We start from the raw sequence: 22,663 nt of genomic DNA, 5'->3' as shown, positions 1-22,663 counted from the left end.
GAGTGATTGGGCAAGCAAATGGGGGTGTGAGTTCAATGTTGCAAAATGTAAGGTTTTAAAATTTGGAAAACAAAGATGGGATGCAGAATTTATGCTTGGTAAGAATATATTGTTGGAAGTAGAGGAAATAAGAGATCTGGGAGTGATAGTGGATAAGGATCTAAAATTTAGGGGTCACATCGCCAAAATTGTGAAGACAACACAAAGACTTCTGGGAATGATGAGGAGGACACTGACGTGTAGAAGTAGGGAGATTCTTGTTCCATTGTATAAGGCTTTGATTAGGCCACACATGGACTATTGTGCCCAGATTTGGTCACCTGGTTTTCAGAAGGATGAGGAGATGTTGGAAAGGGTCCAAAGGCGACTGACTAAGGTAGTTTCTGACCTCTGGAATGTCGAGTATGAGGAAAGATTGAAAAGATGTAATTTGCAGAGACTAGTGGAGAGAAGGAAGAGGGGAGATATGATAGAGACCTACAAGTTGGTAAGGGGTTGCTATAGGATCAATGGTGGAGAAGTTCTACAGCGAATAGTGGGAGATCAGGGGAGAACCAGAGGTCATCCCTGGAAACTGTATAAAGAGGGTGTGAGTAGGGGAGTGAGAGGCAGGTTTTTTTCGTGCAGAGTTGTGAATGATTGGAATGCCTTGCCTGAGAGTGTGGTGTCTGCAAGGAGTTTGAATGTGTTTAAGACCCGGTATGATGAGATGTGTGTGAGATAAAAGGACCTCCTAGATGAGTCTTTGACTCCATGAGGTCTTGTTTAATAATAATAATAATAATAATAATATATAAATTAAACAACAGCAGTCCCAAACCATAGCTGTGGAGCTTTTCTTGTCACCTTTTTTTTTTTTTTTTTTGTGACATTGCACCCCACAATTTGTTGGCTCCTACCATCCTGTAACTAGGCCACCAGCTGAATATCCCCATTGCTATTCTACACAATTTTAACAGTAGTTTTTCATGTGGAATTCTCTAAAAAGCTTTAGCAAAATCCAGAAAAAAATCACTGTATATAATATATACAGTGTATATAGTATACAAAGTGCATTGGACAGGGTGGATGTGATAAAAATCACATCCACCCAGTCCAATGCACTTTGTCCCCTATTGCAAAATATAAGCAACTTACTCAAGCAATACATTCCATTAATAAATTCATGCTGTTGTTTTGAAAGATTTCTGTTGTTATCAATCCAGGTTTGTATTCTGTCTTTAACGAGCTTATCTAACACCTGTACTACTGTTCTTGATATATGCACTGGCCTACAGTCAAACTCTATTGACCTGGATTCTCCTCCCTTTGGCTCTGGCACTATTTTCCCCTCTTTTCAGTATTTTGAGTGAAAGAGGAGCCTGGCAACTGCTTCTGTTGCCAGACTCCTCCTGACCAACTAAATCAAGGATACTGCAAGTTCCTTTTGCACATTCTCTTGAAGAGTTTACCACCATAAGTTATAAATGAGTCCAACAGTATGCCAAAGGGAATATGTTCAAATATGAACATGTTGACTGTTGATAATGCCAGCATATTGAATTACATTCTCAAATAAAATTTTGTAGTAAGAATAGCTATTGATTTATTGATTTCTTTTTATAAACTATCTGATTTATTATAGGTGGTGGGCAGGACCATGGCAACATTGTTCAGTCAGCTGTGGTAATGCTGGCATAAGACAGAGAACTGTTATTTGTGTACGTTCTTTGGGATCTGATGAACAGATAGCACTTTTAGACGATGAATGCAATATAACCGAACGACCTGTGATTATAGAGCCATGTCACCATAAGTTACCTTGTCCAGGAGATGCTAGATGGGAAACAGGAGATTGGTCAAATGTGAGGTTTAGATTTTCTTTACTTTCAATATATATATACACATATATAGCATAATTCCTTTTAAATGTTCCCTAATTGTACTTATATAATAATATATATATATATATATATAAAATCAGCTAACGCCTTTTTATTCCCGTATACGGGGAGTAGGCGAGGCCATTTAGCCCTATCTAACTTTTTGGAGACTGAGTGGGCAGTTCAATCTCCACTGTTACCAATCAGAGACAGATGGCCCAAGGCTATCACTAATTAAGCGGTACGCAGTGAAGAGAGACGGCTCAAATGTGCCGCCATCTCGTGGTCCCTAACCCTAACACAATATATTTAATGTCTGAAATAATGTGGGTTCTACGGTCGATTTTCTTGAGTTTACAGGACGAAACACCCGAGTTTCCGGGAGGAAAAACCTGCTTGCCTGTGCCAGAGATCGACTAACTCAGGAACCGGTCGAAAAAATGCTTAGAAAAATTTCCTCTAGTCGCCGACTAGACTCGAAACCGAGTCTTCCTTTGTGCGGCAAGCGCGGTGGTGTGCAAACGCCACATCCACTGAGCTACACAGGCTCTCTCTCTCTCTCTATATATATATATATATATAATAATAATAATAATAATATATATATAATAATAAAGTTCGACGCATGTTGGACCGAAAGTACTGAAACAAGGAAAGATGAATGACAGTAAAAGTGAGAAGAATGATAGCGAAAGTTGGATGCATGTTAGTCCGAAAGTACGGAAACAAAGAAAGATAAATGAGAGTGAAAGTGAGAAGAATGATAGTGAGAGTTGGACGTATGTTGGACTGAAAGTATGGAAACAAAGAAGGATGAATGAGAGGAGAAGTGAGAAGAGGGGGGTCGAGAGTTAGAAAATTAGAAAGATTTAATGATAGAGAGAATGTGTCGCGAGGTTCGGAAGGTGAATTGGATTGGATGAGGCAAGAAATGAAATGGATGCGGAATGAAATTAAGAGAATTCAGGACAAAACTATTAAAATAAATCATGATGGCATGAAAGAGTTAACGAAAGATGAGCGAGTGGCGTTGTATGGCGACTCCATTATTAAAGGTGTGCTAGAGGATAAAATCCACAAGGTATGTTTTCCAGGTGGTAAAATGAGTAGAGTGATTGAGGCATTGAATATGAGGTGGGAGCAAGCAAAAGAGTTAATTGTATTAATTGGTACAAATGATTTGAGAGAGAACAAAGAGCATGTCAAAATGAATGTCAGTAGACTGCTTGGAAAGATAAAAGAGAATAGTGTGACAGGAAGGGTGGTCAGTGTGTTGCCTAGGTATGATTGTGGTGAAATGAGGCGGAGAGCAAGGATTATGAATGATATTCTGGCTGAAATATGTGAGGAGATGGGAGTACAGTTTGTTAATGTGTGGAATGAGTTTGAGGGACGAAGTGAGCTGTATGGGAGCGATGGACTGCATTTGAGTGGTTATGGTGCGAGTCACTTGGAGAGCCTGCTGCTGGAAGGTAGAGAAGTGAATAGAGAGAATGAATCAGATCGAGAGAAGAGTGATGTGGAAGAGCAGGAGAGTAAGACAGGAGAGATTGAAGAAGTGGAAATGAATGGGGAAGTGAGTGGCATGAGTATAGAAAATGAGAGAATGAGTGTGCAAGAGGAGCAGGGAAACGGGGAGGCTCAGGGTGGACAGGGATACACAGCATGAGAAAGGTGGATGCTCCAAGAGGAGGTGAGAGCATGTGTAGGCAGGAAAGTAATGGGATGACCAGGGATCAAGAGGAAACAGATGTTATTGCAAAGGGTTCTAAAATGAAGAGGCAGAAAGGGAAATGGCCCCAGTCCAGCATGGAGAGATCACATCGAATGAATGGTATCAGTGGAACTGGCTGTACATCCAGGAATGAGTTGTTGTGTTTGTATACTAATGCTAGAAGTATAAGAAACAAGGCGGATGAAATGGTTGCACTAATTGCGTCTGTGCACCCAGAGATTGTTGGAATAAGTGAGACATGGTTAGGTGAGGACGACATCCTGACAGGAATAGAGATGGAAAGGTATGATGTGTTTCGTGAGGATAGAAGGGATAAAAAGGGAGGAGGAGTGCTATTGATGATAGAGAAAGAATTATGTCCATACAAGGTAGAGATGCAAGAGGGAAATAGGTTCAGTGGTTTTGAAGCAGTATGGTGTGAGATAGAGGTGAATAGAATCAAATACTTGGTGGGATGTTGTTATAGACCTGGTAATGTGGATGGTGGTGATAGTGAAATGAATAGCCAAATAAGCCAAGCAAATAAGAAAAGGGTGATCATTATGGGTGATTTTAATTATGGCAATATAGACAGGAATGAAGAGATAGCGACTGGAAGTAAAGAAAATGAGTTTCTTGAGTTTTTGAGGAATTACTACCTCAGACAGTATGTAACAGAGGGCACACGAGGATGAAGGGTCTTGGATTTTGGTCATCTCATCAGAGGATGTAATTATAAATGAGGTGTCAAATCATCCACCAATTGGTGAAAGTGACCAGGAGGTGATTACCTGGGTGGTTGCCGGCAGTGCAAGGACCCCTGTGAAAAAAAGGTATATGTGGAACTACAAGGGGGTGATTATGAAGAGCTCAAGAGACGGCTTGCAGATGTAGCATGGAATGAGGAGTTAGCTGGAAAAGAGATCAATGCAGTATGGGGGATTTTCAAAAACTATTTAGTAGATGCAATGTCTAAATGTATACCACAGGTGAGAAGGTTAAATAAGGTAGGTGTGAGATGGATGAATAGAGAGATTAAGCATGCAATACAGAAAAAAAGGGCATTGTGGAGGCAGCATAAGAGAAGTGGAAGTAACTAATTTCATGAGGTCTACTAAGACCAGGCAAGGAGTGTGACTTGGTTGGTGAGAGAAGCTAAATAGAAGTATGAACAGCAGTTAGCTAATGAAGCCAAAAAGAATCCTAGGGAGTTCTTTCGATATGTAGCCAGCAAAAGAAAGAATGATTATGGAAGGATGACATTGATTGGAGGAAATGGTATAAAGACAGCTGTTGCAGAATGTGTGGTGGAGATACTTAATGAGCAGTTCATAAAGATCTTTCAATCTTGTGAATGTGACTTCATGGAGAGATTAAGAGCAGCTGATGATGGGGAGGAGAGACTGACTGTAAGTGAGCAAGAGGTGTTTGGGGAGTTGAGTAAACTAGATGTAAATAAGGCTGTGGGACTTGATAATATATCACCGCGTATTCTGAAGGGGTGTGCCAGAGAGTTGACACCTGCCTTGACATATTTTTTTAATATGAGTCTTGCACTTGGTCAAGTTCCTAAAGAGTGGAAGGAGGGCAAGATTGTGCCAATTCATAAAGGAGGTAATCGAATTAAAGCATCAAACTATAGGCCTATCTGTGTGTCAGGTGTTGTGGTTAAGTTGTTGGAGAAGCTTGTGAGAACTAGGATCCAGAGTTGAGTTGACAACAATGGTATAATCTTTGATGGACAGCATGGATTTGCTAAAGGGAGGTCATGTTTTAGTAATCTACTTACTTATTACAATAAAGTCACTGCTTCCTTGGACAGAGGAGAAGGATACACAGTAATATACTTGGATTTCGCAAAAGCTTTTGATAGAGTACTTCATGATAAGTTGACAGTCAAACTAGAGCAGATGGGGTTGGATATTAGATTAATGCATTGGATTGGAGACTGGCTATCTGATAGGTATCAACAAGTTGTGTATGGGGGGTGCAATATCCAGGAAATGGAAAGTCACTAGTGGAGTGCCTCAGGGGTCTGTTTTAGGGCCATTGCTATTTAACTTGTATATTAATGATATTGGCGAAGATTTGGATGGAGATATTCAGTTGTTTGCAGATGATGCAAAGTTAGGACGAACCATAAAGAGTAGTGAAGATGTTGTGGCCTTGCAAGAAGACTTGAATAAATTGAGTGATTGGGTAAGCAAATGGGGATGTGAGTTCAATGTTGCAAAATGTAAGGTTTTAAAATTTCGAAAACAAAGATGGGATGCAGAATTTATGCTTGGTGAGAATATATTGTTGGAAGTAGAGGAAATAAGAGATCTGGAGATGATAGTGGATAAGGATCTAAAATTTAAGGGACACATCGCCATAATTGTGAAGCAACACAAAGACTTCTGGGAATGATGCGGAGGACACTGACGTGTAAAAGTAGGGAGGTACTTGTTCAATTGTATAAGGCTTTGATTAGGCCACACATGGACTATTGTGCCCAGATTTGGTCACCGGGTTTTCAGAAGGATGAAGAGATGTTGGAAAGGGTCCAAAGGCGACTGACTAAGGTAGTTTCTGACCTCTGGAATGTGGAGTATGAGGAAAGATTGAAAAGATGTAATTTGCAGAGTCTAGTGGAGAGAAGGAAGAGGGGAGATATGATAGAGACCTACAAGTTGGTAAAGGGTTGTTATAGGATCAATGGTGGAGAAGTTCTACAGAGAATAGTGGGAGATCAGGGGAGAACCAGAGGTCATCCCTGAAAACTGTATAAAGAAGGTGTGAGTAAGTGAGTGAGAGGCAGGTTTTTTTTCATGCAGAGTTGTGAGTGATCGGAATGCCTTGCCTGAGAGTGTGGTGTCTGCAAGGAGTTTGAATGAATTTAATACACGGTATGATGAGATGTGTGTGAGATAAAAGGACCTCCTAGATGAGTCTTTGACTCCATGAGGTCTTGTTTAATAATAATAATAATAATAATTATAATAATAATAATAATATGTGATTGTCATTTTTTGGTATAAGATGATATTATTATTATTATATGACACATCCAAGGACTCATCTCTGACAGAATAACTGTTTTATAAATTAAAGATGCCGAGAAATTATATTATTGGTTTAATCCTTTATCCAAGTGTAAGCGAACAATGTTTGCATGAGGTATCTTCATGACTGGGCTACTTGTATATAGAGGCTATCCAAGAAAAACTGTTACTTCACCAATAATAGTTTTAAACAACAATATATTACAACAATCCACTTGGTTCATCTGAAATTCATTCTATGATGTGAGGAACCTTTATCAGGTCTTTTCAACCAAATGGTAAGTTAGCAAGTCTCATACAGAATTAGGGGGTTTTGTCCCTGAAACTTGGATTTTTCATTTCTTAGAGTGTTCACACAAATCTACTGCCATAATACTTGCCCTTAGGGGATGCTGCAGAGGACAGATATACTATTTATGACAGCAAAAGAATTGGGCCTGCTTGGGATGGAGTCAGGGCTGGATTAATCATTAAGCAAAATAAGCATGTGCTTAGGGCATCATAGAAAGGGGGCGCCACAGAATTTCTGCTTTAGTTAGACGACAAATTTAATTTAAATTAACTTTTAATTAGTTTTTCATTGTTTTTATCTTTTCTTACCGTTACCTACTTTGTTTCAATAAATAATGACGTGTAGAAGGCCTAATAAAACTCTAACCACGTGCATGACGGTTCGTTTATACCTTATTATTGCTCATGACGCTTTCTGGCACTACCATTGCATCAAATGAGGTAATTTTTTATAATTAACGTAACCAGTTTATTTTTTATTTTCCTGTCTGTTTTAGGTCTTGTTTTAATAAATGATGTCTTATAAAAGGCTCCAGAAGCAAATATAAAATAAATCAGTTATCTCAGAAACGCCCCTCCAGTAAAAGGCCTAGCTGTCACAGAAGTGCGACTCCAGTAAAATAAGAGTTAATTAAAGCACGAAAGCACAAGATTCAGCTGTAAGCTGAAAATTAAATTGTTCGTATGATTTTGCCTGTGATATGTGTAGCTGTGTTGATTGCCACCTAATATTCAACGAAATAATCTTTTTATTTCTGTATTTAACAGATCCCAAAAACCAAGATGAAACGTGTTCAGTTAAATGGTGCACAAAAGCGAAAACTATCAAAAAAGAAACAAAAGGAGACTTTGGAATTAGATTTCAAGACTGCAAAGCTGACTGATTTCTTCACACAAGTTCCACAACATTATATACCAATTCCTGATCAGAGCCAATCTCCGTTCATCAGAAGTGCACACATATACCACTTTGATCACTTCAAAATCAAAATATGATGATGTTGGAATCATCAAGTTTCATAAGCAGGTTCATCTAGCAAGTTGCTTTACAAAACATTCTGAGGTTGAAATAATTGCTGAAAATGAAAGTTTAGTGGGCCATGGTGATGGTGGTGAAATGATTCAGTCTGCAAAAGATCCAGGGTTGTGGCTTGATTTCTCTGCTGATGACATGGCTTATTGGACTGCTTGTGGACCCAGTGACAGTCAACACCACAATGGGCCATTTGACAGTCTTACCAACATTTCAGTAGTTACAAACCAGTAAGATACTGTTTGCAGAAACATTTTGTTGGGACAAAAGCCGATGGTGAGGAATACAAGAGAGAGTGGTTATTGTATTCACCATCAATGGGATCAGTTTATTGTTTTGTTTGTAAACTGTTTGCTCCTAAAAATTTCTCACATTTTGTTACAAGAGAAGGGTTCAGTGACTGGCAAAATACTATTGTAATTGATCAACATGACAAAAGCACTACTCACCGAGACTCTATGTTAGCATACTTAACTCGCAGACAAGATGTAGGGTTGGGACAACAGTTGGAAAAACAAATTCAGGAAGAGTGTGATTACTGGGAACATGTCCTGAGGCATGTCATAGCTGTTATTCATACGTTAGCTGAACATGGCTGGCTTTTCGAGGAACAGAAGAAAGATTTGGATTATTGCAAAATGGGAACTTTTTAGGGCTGCTTGAGCTCATAAGTCAGTTTGATCCATTTTTAGCAGGTCACATTGCAAAATATGGAAATTATGGCAAAGGAAATCCTTCTTATCTGTTCAAAGCCACCTGTGAGGAACTCATTCAACTGATGGCTCAAAAGGTCCACATGCTTATTGTTGATGAAGTAAAATCTTCTGGTTATTTTTTAGTTTGTCAGTTGATTCAACACCAGATCTGTCACATATCGACCAGTTAAGTTTTGTACTTAGGTACTTAAAAGATGGACAGCCTATTGAATGTTTTTTAACCTTTCTGGAAATGAAAAGCCATACCAGTGAGGAAATGGCAAATCAGGTGTTGCAGTACTTATGTAAAGTTTGTCAGCTAAACTTTTCAAAATGTAGGGGTCAGTCTTATGACAACGCTGCTAACATGTCTGGGTGTTATAAGGGGATGCAGCAAAAAATTTTAGAAACAAACAAGTTTGCTATATAATGTGCCCTGTGCAGCTCATTCCCTAAATTCGATAGGCCGAAGTGCTGTTGATTGCTTTCAAGAGGCGGTTAATTTCTTCTCTACAGTGCGGGTGCTCTATACCTTTTTTTCAGCCTCAACCAGCCAGTGGACAATTCTTAAAGGTTGTATTGGAAATGAAAATGTCTTAAAATCCCTCTCTGATACCAGATGGGAGGCACATGCTATGGCAACAGCAGCAATTTTGAAATCTTTCCTTCAAATTTTAGAAGTGTTAGACTGTATAGCCAAAGACCAGTCACAAAACTAGAAGAGAAGCAGATAATATTGCAAACAAGATTCAAGAGCTAGAATTCGTTTTTATGTTGAATTTTTGGGATAAGATTTTGCAAAATTTTCATAGAGTAAGCCAAGTTCTACAAAATGAGGATGTCAACTTAAAAACATCTGCAGATCTGTATGGATCATTAGCTGACCAATTGTGCACTTCACAAAATGAATTTGAATGATATGAAGCAGCTGCAAAGGAAGTGCTACCAGATGTTGATTACAAGGCAGCTCAAACTCAGAAACGTATCAGAAAGAAGGTACCCAATGACAGAGATGCTCCAGAAGTATATCTGAATGCCAGAGATAAATTTTGTATCACCACCTTTTACACAATTGTTGACAAACTTGAAACTGAGATGAGAAGAAGAGGAGAGATATACAAAGAAATATCAGAGAGATTTTCTTTTCTAAGTGATGTGCCACATAATGCTACTTCAGTGACTTCATCATCTCCTGAAATTGAAAGGTATTCTCAGTGTTGTCAAAAGCTGATTGATGCTTACCCAGAGGACTTGAACACTAATTTCTCAGCTGAGCTTCAGCAGTTTCACTCATATATGGCCATAAGTTCAGTGCAACAAAAAAATGTAAAAACAAGATTCAGTTATGCTGAACTTTATAAAATAATTGTAGAAGACGTTATTGAGTGTGCCTTTCCAAATATAGGGCATTGCCTTTCATATATTTTTAACATTAATGGTCACAAATTGCTCAGCAGAGCGTTCATTTTCTCAGTTGAAGTATATTAAAAATCCCATCAGAACAACTATGCAACAAGGCAGGTTGAATGCCTTATATCTACTAAGTATAGAAGCAGATGTGTTACGTGAGATTAATTTTGAGGATCTGATCAAAGACTTTGCAATTAAAAAAAGTAGGCGAAAACTTTTCAAATCTAAATAAAGTTGAAGTATACAAAAATAAACATTATTTTCCATCTTACTATAAGTTTTGTTTCATTTTGAAAAATAAAAATTTATTTTATGTTTTATTATTGTTTATATTTTGAATTACATATATATGGGGCACCAAAATCTTTTAAAGTGCTTAGGACCTCTATGGGTCTTAATCCGGCCCTGGATGGAGCTGAAAAATTATAGTACATTGTGATGACTCTGAGGCTCTTTGGTGTGAGTTTGAGATAAACAGGATATAATATCTAATAGGATGATGTTATAACCTTCATCCCAGCTTCTGCAAAAACAGCTACAAACCTATCCAGGGTCTGCTGGAGGTCATCTGTGGAAGAGCTAATCAAAACTAGGTCATCTGCAAAATGCAGACATCTAATGCTACATCTTCCAATTCTGACACACTCACTGCTTCGGCTGTGCCTATCAATCCAATCCATGGGTATTATGGAAAGGAGGGGTGACAGAAAACACCCTTGGCAGAGACCAACAGAGACTGTGAAAGGTTCAGACTTTGTGCTGTTTACCCTGACACAAAACTCCGGGCATTTATACGGATTTGATGGCAGCTAATAGTTGGCCATCCGCTGCATGCCAAAGCTTGCCCTGAGGAAGCTGGTCATATGCTTTCTCCAAGTCCACAAAACATGTGTAGATATTCTTGGCATATTCCCAAGATTTCTCAAAGACTTGCCTTAAAGTGAAGATTTGGTAAGTTGTGCTTCTACCAGGACGAAACCACATTGTTCTTCTTGGAACTTTGACTCAACTATGCTCCTGCACCTTCTTTCCAAGCACTTAGCATATACTTTCTCTGGCAGGCTGAGCAGAGAGATGCCGCGATAGTTGCTGCAATCTCTCTCTAGTCTCTCTTCTTTAAGATTTATTAATATTATTATGGTGGTATTATTATTATGCTTGTATTATTATTATTATTATGCTTGTCTGCCACTGCTTTGGTGCTCGCCCAGATATCCAAGCAGCCTGACACACTCAAGTCAGTCAGAGAACACTGTCTCGATTTCGGGCTGAATTTCATCATCACTAGCAGCCCTGCCCGATTTTAGCGATTTTATTGCTAAATGGACCTATTCTACTGTGAGACTAGTCATTGCCCCAATCTGCACCTCTTGGATGTCCACAGCTGCCAGGCCATCTGGGTTAAGAAGGCTCTCAAAGTATTCCCTCCATCTGTGGAGGATATCCTTCTCGGTTGTTAAAAGTACACCATCAGAGGCCTTAATTGCCCTTGCTGTGCTCGATTTCCTCCCTCGAAGGCAGTGGATGGTCTGACAGAATACCTTGTTTGCATTTGCATAGGATGAATCTAATCTTTCTCCAAAGCATTCCCAAGCCTTCTGCTTTGCTGCCTTTACTGCCTCAGCAGCAGCTTTTCGACCTCAGTGTACTGGAAACACATCTCAGGTGACCTGACCCTAAGCCATGTTAGGTAGGCCTCCTTTTTTGCCCAGGCAGCTTTTTGGACCTCTTGGTTATACCAAGGTGTCCTTTTCTCACTGCCCATCACCACACTGAGCTGCTTTCTGCCACAGCATGAGAGTACAGAGGCAGTGACAGCTGTTCTGAACAGCTCCCACTCCTCCTCAACATCTGCAGTATGTCTTGGAATCTCTTTGAACCCAGAGGAGATGTTATCTTTAAATTTCTTCCTCACAGCCTCATTTTCCAATGCCTCCCATTTCACATGGTATAGCCGCTTAGGTCTACCAGCATTGATGGTAGATGAAGATCAGTGTGGCCAAAACGGAAACATTTGTGGTCTCAAGACAACCATCCTAGTGCACTCTACATGAGTGGAGTCCCACTGAGGCAGGTGGAGAAGTTTAAATACCTTGGTGCCATATTCACAAGTGATGGAAAGTGGGATGCAGAGCTAGATACTTGAATCAACTCAGCAAATGCAATATTGCAGGAGCTTAGCCATTCGGTAGTATTGAAGCGGGAGTTAAGCTAGAAGGCAAAGCTGCCTATCTTCAATACAATTTATGTCTCCATCCTCTCCAATGGTCATGAGAGCTGGGTAATGACTGAAGGAATGTGGACACAAATCCAAGCGGCTGAAATGAGGTTCCTTCAAGGGGTTGCAGGACTGACAAGACTCAACAGAATCAGAAGCTCTGTAATTTGGGAAACCCTCAATACTCAACTGCTGCTTCTCCATGTTGAGAGATCACAGTTACAATAGTACAGGCACCTGGTCAGAATGCCACAAGAAAGACCCTCTTTGCCAAGCCAGAGGGTGGGAGACCAATGCAAGGCCAAGGACTCACTGGATAGATTATATCCAAAACCTTGGGTGGACATGTCTGGGAGTCTCACCAGAACACCTGAGCTTAGTGGCAGAGGATTGTGACCATTGGAAGTCCCTCTTGCAGTTGCTGCCCCCACAACCCAATTAGGAAAGGTAGGCCTTGAAGATCGATGGATGGTTATAACCTTGGAAATGTTATAGGGCAATAGTCACATGTTCTGACAAATTGTTGAGCATATAAAAAGAGTGTGATCCTGATGGGCAATTCTAACTATGGAAATATGGGTTAGAAAGATATGATAGCATACAAGAATGGCATCACGTCATCCCAAATTTACAAAGAAAGTAAATTTCTGGAGTTTTTCCAAGATACAAGACCATAGACAGCACGTTATAAAAGCATATACAATGTCATTATAAAGACCTTGTGCAAATTTTCACAACTACTATTCTATACCTCATCACTTTGCTCTGAAAAAAAAAAGAGTAAGTGAAAAAATTTATTACAATTTTGCATGCATATATTCTTGGAATTGTTAATTCACATACCATTATGCATATAAACTGAAATATGAATTCTAAAGTTCTACAAATATGTTTTGGAGTTGATTTTCATTAATACCCTGAATCACATTAGTTATCCTGATCCGCAGATCATCTAGAGAGTCTGGTTTTGTTGAATAAATATAGTCTTAACATGTCCCGTAGAAAAAAAATCCAATGGCTCAAATCTGGTGAATGTTATGGCCAAGAGATTAGCCCACCTCTTCCAGTCCATCTGTTAGGAAAATTTTCATTCAGTAACTAGTTAACACTGAGAGCAAAGTGACAAGTTGCACCATCTTGTTGAAACACTATTATTATTATTACCCAAGACCTCATGGAGTCAAAGACTTATCTGGGAGGTCCTCTTATCACACACACATCTCATCATACTGTGTCTTAAACACACTCAAACTCCTTGCAGACACCACAATCTGAGGCAAGGCATTTCAATCATTCACAACTCTGCACGAAAAAAACCTGCCTCTCACTCCCCTACTCATACCCTCTTTATACAGTTTCCAGGGATGACCTCTGGTCTCCCCTGATCTCCCATTATTCTCTGTAGAACTTCCACCATTGATCTTATAACGACCCCTTACCAACTTGTAGGTCTCTATCATATCTCCTCTCTTCCTTCTCTCCACCAGACTCTGCAAATTACATCTTCTCAATCTTTCCTCATACTCAACATTCCAGAGGTCAGAAACTACCTTAGTCAGTCGCCTTTGGACCCTTTCCAACATCTCTTCATACTTCTGAAAACCCGGTGACCAAATCTGGGCACAATAATCCATGTGTGGCCTAATCAAAGCCTTATACAATGGAATAAGAATCTCCCTACTTCTACACGTCAGTGTCCTCTGCATCATTCCCAGAAGTCTTTGTGTTGTCTTCACAATTTTAGCAATGTGTCCCTTAAATTTTAGATCCTTATCCACTATCACCCCCAGATCTCTTATTTCCTCTACCTCCAACAATATATCCTCACCAAGCATAAATTCTGCATCCCATCTTTGTTTTCCAAATTTCAAAACCTTACATTTTGCAACATTGCACTCATATCCCCATTTACTTGCCCAATCACTCAATTTATTCAAGTCTTCTTGCAAGGCCACAACATCTTCACTACTCTTTATGGTTCGTCCCAACTTTGCATCATCTGCAAACAACTGAATATCTCCATCCAAATCTTTGCCAATATCATTAATATACAAGTTAAACAGTAATGGCCCTAAAACAAACCCCTGAGGAACTCCGCTAGTGACTTTCCTTTTCCTGGATATCGCACCCTCATACACAACTTGTTGATATCTATCAGATAGCCAGTCTCCAATCCAATGCACTAATCTAATATCCAACCCCATCTGCTCTAGTTTGACTGTCAACTTATCATGGGGTACTCTATCAAAAGCCTTTGCGAAATCCAAGTATATTACTGTGTATCCTTCTCCTCTGTCCAAGGAAGCAGTGACTTTATTGTAATAATTAAGTAGATTACTAAAACATGACCTCCCTTTAGCAAATCCATGCTGTCCATCAAAGATAATACCATTGTTGCCAACCCAACTCTGGATCCTAGTTCTCACAAGCTTCTCCAACAACTTCACCACAACACCTGACACAGAGATAGGTCTATAGTTTGATGCTTGAGTTCGATCACCTCCTTTATGAAGTGGCACAATCTTGCCCTCCTTCCACTCTTTAGGAACTTGACCAAGTGCAAGACTCGTATTAAAAAAATATGTCAAGGCAGGTGTCAACTCTCTGGCACATTCCTTCAGAATACGCGGTGATATATTATCCATTCCTACAGCCTTATTTACATCTAGTTTACTCAACTCCCCCAAACAACACCTCTTGCTCTCTTACAGTCAGTCTCTCCTCCCCATCATCAGCTGCTCTTAATCTCTCCATGAAGTCACATTCACAAGATTGAAAGATCTTTATGAACTGCTCATTAAGTATCTCCACCACACATTCTGCAACAGCTGTCTTTATACCATTTCTTCCAATCAGTGTCATCCTTCCATAATCATTCTTTCTTTTGCTGGCTACATATCGAAAAAACTCCCTAGGATTCTTTTTGGCTTCATTAGCTAACTGCTGTTCATACTTCTATTTAGCTTCTCTCACCAACCAAGTCACCCTCCTTGCCTGGTCTTAGTAGACCTCATGAAATTGGTTACTTCCACTTCTCTTATGCTGCCTCCACAATGCTCTTTTTCTCTGTATTGCATGCTTATTCTCTTTATTAATCCATCTCACACCTACCTTATTTAACCTTCTCACCTTTGGAATACATTTAGACATTGCATCCACTAGATAGTTTTTGAAAATACCCCAAGCTGCATTGCTCTCTTTTCCAGCTAACTCCTCATTCCATGCTACACCCTCAAGCTGTCTCCTGAGCTCTTCATAATCACCCCCTTGTAGTTCCACATATACCCTTTTCTCACTGGGATCCTTGCACTGCTGGCAACCACCCAGGTAATCACCTCCTGGTCACTTTCACCAATTGGTGGATGATTTGACACCTCATTTATAATTACATCCTCCGATGAGATGACCAAATCCAAGACCCTTCATCCTCGTGTGCCCTCTGTTATATACTGTCTGAGGTAGTTATCCCTCAAAAACTCAAGAAACTCATTTTCTTTACTTCCAGTTGCAGTCTCTTCATTCCAGTCTATATTGCCATAATTAAAATCACCCATAATGATCACCGTTTTCTTATTTGCTTGTCTAATTTGACTATACATTTCACTATCACCACCATCCACATTACCAGGTCTATAACAACATCCCACCAAGTATTTGATTCTATTCACCTCTATCTCACACCATACTGCCTCAAAACCACTGGCCCTATTTCCCTCTTGCATCTCTACCTTGTATGGACATAACTCTTTCTCTATCATCAATAGCACTCCCCCTCCCTTTTTACCCCTTCTATCCTCATGAAACATATCATACCTTTCCATCTCTATTCCTGTCAGGATGTCGTCCTCATCCAACCATGTCTCACTTATTCCGACAATCTTTGGGTGAACAGATGCAATTAGTGGAAACATTTCATCTGCCTTGTTTCTTATACTTCTAGCATTGGTATACAAACACAACAGCTTATTTTTGGATCTACAACTAGTTCCACTGATACCACTCACTCGATGTGATCTCTCCATGCAGGACTGGGGCCATTTCCCTTTCTGCTTCTTCATTTTAGAACCCTTTTCAATGCTCTCACCTCTTCTCACATGCTCATACCTCCTCTTGGAGCATCCACCTTTCCTCACGCTGTGTACCCCTGTCCACCCTGAGCCTCCCCGTTTCCATGCTCCTCTTGCACACCAAGCCAGTGGTGACATAAGTTTTTCATGTAGTACTATCATATCCTGTACACCCTTCAGGATACATGTCAGGAATTTGATGATGATGATGAATTTTGTAGGATTTCCTGAGAAGTTTCATTCTGAGAATTTTATGCATTGTTGAGTCAGGAGTACCCAGCTCTGCAGATGCCCATTTTATTGATATCCATGGACTTGCAATAAAGGGTTCTCAGATGCCACACTTTCTTTGCTTATTATTATTATTATTATTATTATGGGTATCTCCATGGAGTCAGTAGACTCATCGCGGGAGACCCAAACTAGCAAAACAATATCTGTCATATCTCTTCTTGAATTCATTTACAGACGAAGAGCTCACAACTAAGTCAGGCAATGAATTCCACTCATTCACCACCCTCCAGGCAAAAAACCTTGTTCTGACACCTTTGTTAACCACACTCTTCTTTAATTTCCAGAGATGACCTCTTGTTCTTCCATCACTATCACACAGCTGAAACATTTCCCCTGCATCAATCCTATAAAAACCTTTTAGTAATTTGAATGTTTCTATCATATCCCCTCTTCTTCACCTATCAACCAATCTCTGCAATCCACAAGCTCTCAATCTATCAATGTAGGGAGCATTTTTTATATCACTCACCAACTTGGTCACTCTTCTCTGAACCCTCTCCACAGCCTCCTCATCTCCAAGGAATCCAGGTGACCAGACCTGAGCACAGTAATCCAAATGTGGAAGTATCAATGCTTTATAAAGGGGAATAATAACCTCTTTATCTCTGGATGTCAGTGTGTTCCTCAACAACCAAGTAATCCTATGTGCAATCTTGGACACCTTAGCAATGTGTCCTCTGAACTTCATCTCCCTATCTACCAATACCCCTAAGTCCCTAGCCTCATCAATCTCTTGGAGTACCTTTCCATCGATATAGTACACAGCTGGTAATCTTTTAATCCCAAAATGCATGACTTTACACTTTTCAACATTGAACTGACATCCATTTTCTTTTGCCCATTTTACCAGCTTATTTAAATCCTCCTGCAAACTTTCAACATCAGCTTGATTTTTTATTGCACTACACAACTTTGCATCATCAGCAAACAACTGAATATCTCCCTTTAAGCCGTTTCCTATATCATTTATATACAAATTAAACAACATTGGCCCAAGCACAGAGCCCTGAGGCACACCACTGGTCACCTGCCTCATTCTGGACTCGGCTCCTCCATACACCACCTTATGGTATCTCTTCCTGAGCCATTCTCCTATCCATATCACCAATTTAATATCCATTCCCATCTGCTCCAATTTGCATAACAGTGTTCTATGGGGTATCCTGTCAAAAGCCTTAGCAAAATCCAGAAGTACCACTGTGTAGCCAGTTCCTTTGTCCAACTCTGATGTTATTCTATTATGGATAGTTAATAGATTGCTAAGGCAGGATCTACCTTTAACAAAACCATGTTGGCCTCTATAGAGTATCATATCCTGATCCACCCATTCTTGAATTTTGTCTTTAACCAACTTTTCCAATACTTTTACCACTACTCCTGAGATGGTGATTGGTCTGTAATTCAATACCGCAGTTTTAGAGCCACCCTTATGCAGAGGAACCACTTTGCCTAACTTCCACTTCCTAGGGACCATACCAGAGTTCAAACTTAAATTAAATATCCAGGTAAAAGGGGTTGACAATTCATTTGCACATTCACGCAACACCCGAGCTGATATTCCATCTAAGCCTACCGCAGTGTTTGCATTTAAGTTTTGCAATATATTTAATACCTCTGATTCTTTAGCTTCAATTCTCACATTAGGTATTGCTATAGGTATAGAGATATCCTCACTTGGGTGATAGACTTTTGAAAAGTGATCACTCAGTAACTCGACTATTACATCTGATTTTGTCACCTCAATACCATCAGCACCCACTAAGGTTATCCTTCCGAAGTCATTCTTCCTCTTACTTGCCACATAGCGGAAGAACTCTTTGGGATTACCCTTGATCTCTCTGGCTAAGATCTTCTCATAATCTGATTTAGCTTTTCTTACTATGCTGGTAACCTTCCTAGCTTGAGCCTTGTACTGCTCATGGGTGTCCTGATCGCCTTTATCCTTGTAAATTCTCCATAACATTTTCTTTTTTTGCAGTTCAAGCTTGATACTACTGCTCATCCATCTAATGCCTGCCTTGTTTGACCTCCTGACCATGGGGACACAATCTGATATTGCTTTCCTCAGATACCCGCTGATTTTATCCCAAGCACTGCTAACATCTTTCCCTTGCAATATGTTCTGCCATGGGATGGCTGCAAGCTCACTCCGAAGCTTGTTATAATTGTCTAACCTGTAGTTCTGTACATACCCCTTCTTAATAGAAAAATCCACAGATTTTGCAACCTCCCAAGTCAATACCACATGATCGCTTTCACCAACTGGAGGTAACGAGGACACCTTACTTATGCATATAACCTCTGAACCAATAACCAGGTCCAACACTCTCACACCACGTGTCCCTTCAGTTACGTGCTGTTTCAAGTAATTATCTCGTAGAAGATGTATGAACTCCATTTCCTTTTTGCTACGTGATATTTCCTCCTTCCAATTGATATCACCATAATTAAAATCCCCCATAATAATCACTAAGCCTTCACTCATTGCACTAAGTTGCTGATGCATGAATTCAATATCTCCCCCCGTACTCCCTGGCCTATAGCAGCATCCAACTGTATATTTGGTTGCGTTGGTCACTATTTCGCACCAGACTGCCTCAAATGAACTCTCATTCACATGTCTATCATCATGATATACTACTTTCTTTGGCTGCAACACATCAGCTATCATCAACAGTACTCCTCCTCCTGTTCTATCTTCTCTATCCTCCCTGAAAATACTGTACCCATCACATTCAATTCCAGTGACCACATCTTCTGCTGACAGCCAAGTTTCACTAATGCCTACAACTTTTGGTGAGATTTCACTGACTAATGCCAAAAATTCTTCTCTCTTATTTCGAATGCTTCTAGCATTGGTATACAAAAATTGCAGATTCCCTCTAGATCTTGTACCGGCTTTAGAACTGATATATAAGTCACTAACTACCGTAGTCCTATGCTGATTTTTATCCCCTCTCTTCTGCAATTTATTCTGCCTATAAGGATCAATAAATACACAATCAGTGCTAAAGTTTCTCTCTCTTACACTCAACCTTTTCAATATTAGTTTCCCTGCCTTCAACCTGTTCAGAAAATAACTTCTTCAATCGCTTATGTCCTTCCATGTTAAGATGCAGTCCATCTCTAGCATACAACTGCCTTTTTCCTTCAAACACACTCCAAACATCAACAAACTCCAGACCTCTTTTTCTGCACATTCTTGCAATCATATCATTCATTATCATTGCTCGTCTACTTAACTCGTAATTGTCAAAACGAGGCAGCACACACACTATTCTCCCATTGACACTTTTCCTCTTCACAATATCTAATAATGTTCTTAAATCTTTTCCTACCCGATTTATACTACCTCTCAGGTCATTCGTACCCACCATAACTATCATCTTGTCTGCTTCATGCCCTCTCTTTATTGCTAAAGCCACTCTTTCTATTGTCCCATCAGCCAAGCACTCCTCATGCATACCACTCTCCATACCCTTAATCATAGAATCACCATATATTTTACCACTCTTAACTTCATTCAAGTCCACACTCATGGACTCATTCTCTACACTATTCAGCATGACTCTCCCAGCTTCATTACTCAACTCTCTATTACTTACCCCCCCACTCTCACTACATCTCATTTCTTCTAGGCCACTTGTGGTTTTATTATGTTGACTCCCAATCACTCCCATACTATTTATTACTGAATCATTCACCAAAGACTCACCCATATGTAATCCTGTTCTAGTTACTTCAGCTAAAGTAATCTCTATAGTCCTAATTTCTCTGTTTAACACATTAAACTCAGCTTTAACTTCCAGTATCTCCTTACCGATCACTTCCACTTCCTCATGAAGAAGATGAAGGTCATTTTTCATTTTCATAAACTCCCGCCTAAGTTCTTCCGCTACGGTCCCGATGTCAGCTTCCATTCCTAAACGCTCCAGCCTATCCCGACACTTTTCACATACGTCGGCATTTTCGTTCTTCTCATTTTGCCAGACCGACCACAGATCCTTCACATTTTTCGGTGCATGGGCTGCATCACTCGGGCCAGGCTCTTTGCCCCTCTCCTTCAGTTCCCAATTTGTCTGTGTGTATATGTCTGTGTATGTATGTATGAGTCCTCTTTCATTTGTTTTTTCACCCACTTTCCTTCAACAGCCACCTGAAGAGGTGACTGGCCAGGGAAAGCTGAAAAAGAATGGATGGAGGGAGGAAATGTCAGAGATCTGCTTGGTTTCCTACTATTGAGTAAGGCCAAGTAGATCGACTGAGGCCCCTTTTAACTACTACTATCATCTCTACCTTTCCTCCTCCTCTCTGACTATCAAGCTGGCTCTCAGCACAACTTTGTTTCTCTAAAAAGGTTTATCATTAACAGAAACTGTTTTTTAAACTTATTCATCCAGTTCATTATAATATTCCTGTGTGATACATCTTTGTTGTAATGGGTTCTAAATCTTCTCTGTACTGCTATTACGTACTTTAACTTGGCGCCAACCATAGCACACAGTTTGCTTTCTTTTGCAAAGCTTTTGAAGCCATTTGGTTCAATCCTAATTCTGGAGAAAAACAAAAAACAAACCAAGAATAAAATTTTTGCTAAACTACAATAAAATAAATGAATGACGCTTAGTTTTGTTTTGTTGTTAATACTAAATGTCAGCTAATTCTTTGTCCTTTTATGGTAATACAGTAAATAAATTAATTTTATGTACAGCAATTATCTATAAATTTACTAATTACTGGTAGCAAAAGTGTGTTACTATGATGAGTTTTGTAAACTGTAGATTTGCCTGCTTATAGTGATTAAATTTTTTTTTCCAAAACAGAATTGTAATACAGATCCGTGTGACTATCAGACACGCCATGTTTATTGCAACATTCCTAATGGCAAATGTGATGAAAAGCAAAAACCTGCATTTAGAAGACAATGTAGTAATATTACATGTGGAGTCTGGATAGTTGGAAATTGGTCAGAAGTAAGTTTTCACTTATTTCCTTTTCCTTACCCCCTCACTTTTTCCTCCTCGATTTTCTCTTTTGGGATATATGCACTTTTGTGTGTATGTGTGTGTGTGTCATAAAATTATTTTAAAAAATAATAAAACATTGAGTTTATATCAAGGACATGGCACTTATTCATAACTAATTCTCTCTCTCTCTCTCTCTTTCTCTGTGGTGTGTGTCCTCAGAACTTGAAAGACATTCCAGCATATATTTCTTAACATTCTAACCAAAGCCAAAAACAGTGACCAAGAGAAAGAATGAATCATAAATTCTAGATTTTTTTACATTATATTTGTGCTATGCTGCCATGTTTTCTTGAGCCATATATAGTATAATAATAATCACAAAAATATTTTAAAAGAACAGACATTTTCATTTGAAATGGGCTATTTTTTCTATAATAATAAAATTGAATAATATTTACTTCTAAACTTTTTTATCGCAAAATTTAAGGAGAATATTATTAAAAAATATGCACGGAGTCTTTTGTGTGCTTCTTTATGTACAAATTCTTCCAAAAAGTGATGTTTTGTGTATACTCTTAAAGCTCACAATCAGCCCCAATCCTTTTTTTTTTACTTTTTTTTTTAAAGTGTTCCTTTCCAAGAAAAATGATCTATAATATACCAGAACACTGAATTAGTCATGGTTAGAGAGAAGAAAGTCATGATATCTCATTTCATTGCCTGCTCCATAGGATATGATTGACAGAATTAAAGTATGATAGTTGTAATTTGCAATTAGGCTGAACACTGACAATAGTAGCTTAAAAAGTTATGGCATTTTCTGGGGAGAGGGGGGGGGTTCAAAATTGTTTTGATGAAATGGTGATGGACATTGTTCATAATAGAAGAGTTATATTCATTTAAAGTGTGAAACAAGAATGAAATGGTATCGACAGTGATTATGATGAAGTCTTTGAAGCTATTTGATTTGAAAAGTAATTGAACAGAATAGGTTGTATATTAAGATGTTGCTAAAAGCTGAGAATATTAAGAGTGAAAGGCAGATGCAATGTTTAGGAAAATTACATT

The 22,663-nt window shown here is 39.2% G+C and overlaps 1 protein-coding gene across 1 annotated transcript in view; it reads left to right on the top strand.

Moving 5' to 3' along the window:
• The window catches only part of LOC150100575 (A disintegrin and metalloproteinase with thrombospondin motifs 6-like), a 563,262-nt gene that overhangs the window by 414,420 nt on the left and 126,179 nt on the right, over positions 1-22,663 (top strand). The window contains exons 19-20 of the mRNA XM_090402125.1: positions 1,625-1,844; positions 21,452-21,601. Coding sequence (XP_090258251.1) covers positions 1,625-1,844; positions 21,452-21,601 — 370 coding nt within the window. The remainder of the gene's footprint in view (positions 1-1,624; positions 1,845-21,451; positions 21,602-22,663) is intronic.

Source organism: Typopeltis vanoorti, chromosome 12, assembly GCF_054136105.1.
Source record: "Typopeltis vanoorti isolate ZY-2024b chromosome 12, IOZ_Tvanoo_1.0, whole genome shotgun sequence".
NCBI lineage: Eukaryota > Metazoa > Arthropoda > Arachnida > Uropygi > Thelyphonidae > Typopeltis > Typopeltis vanoorti.
Note: the sequence above shows the minus strand (reverse complement) of the source record. Positions and strands in the feature narration are given on the sequence as shown.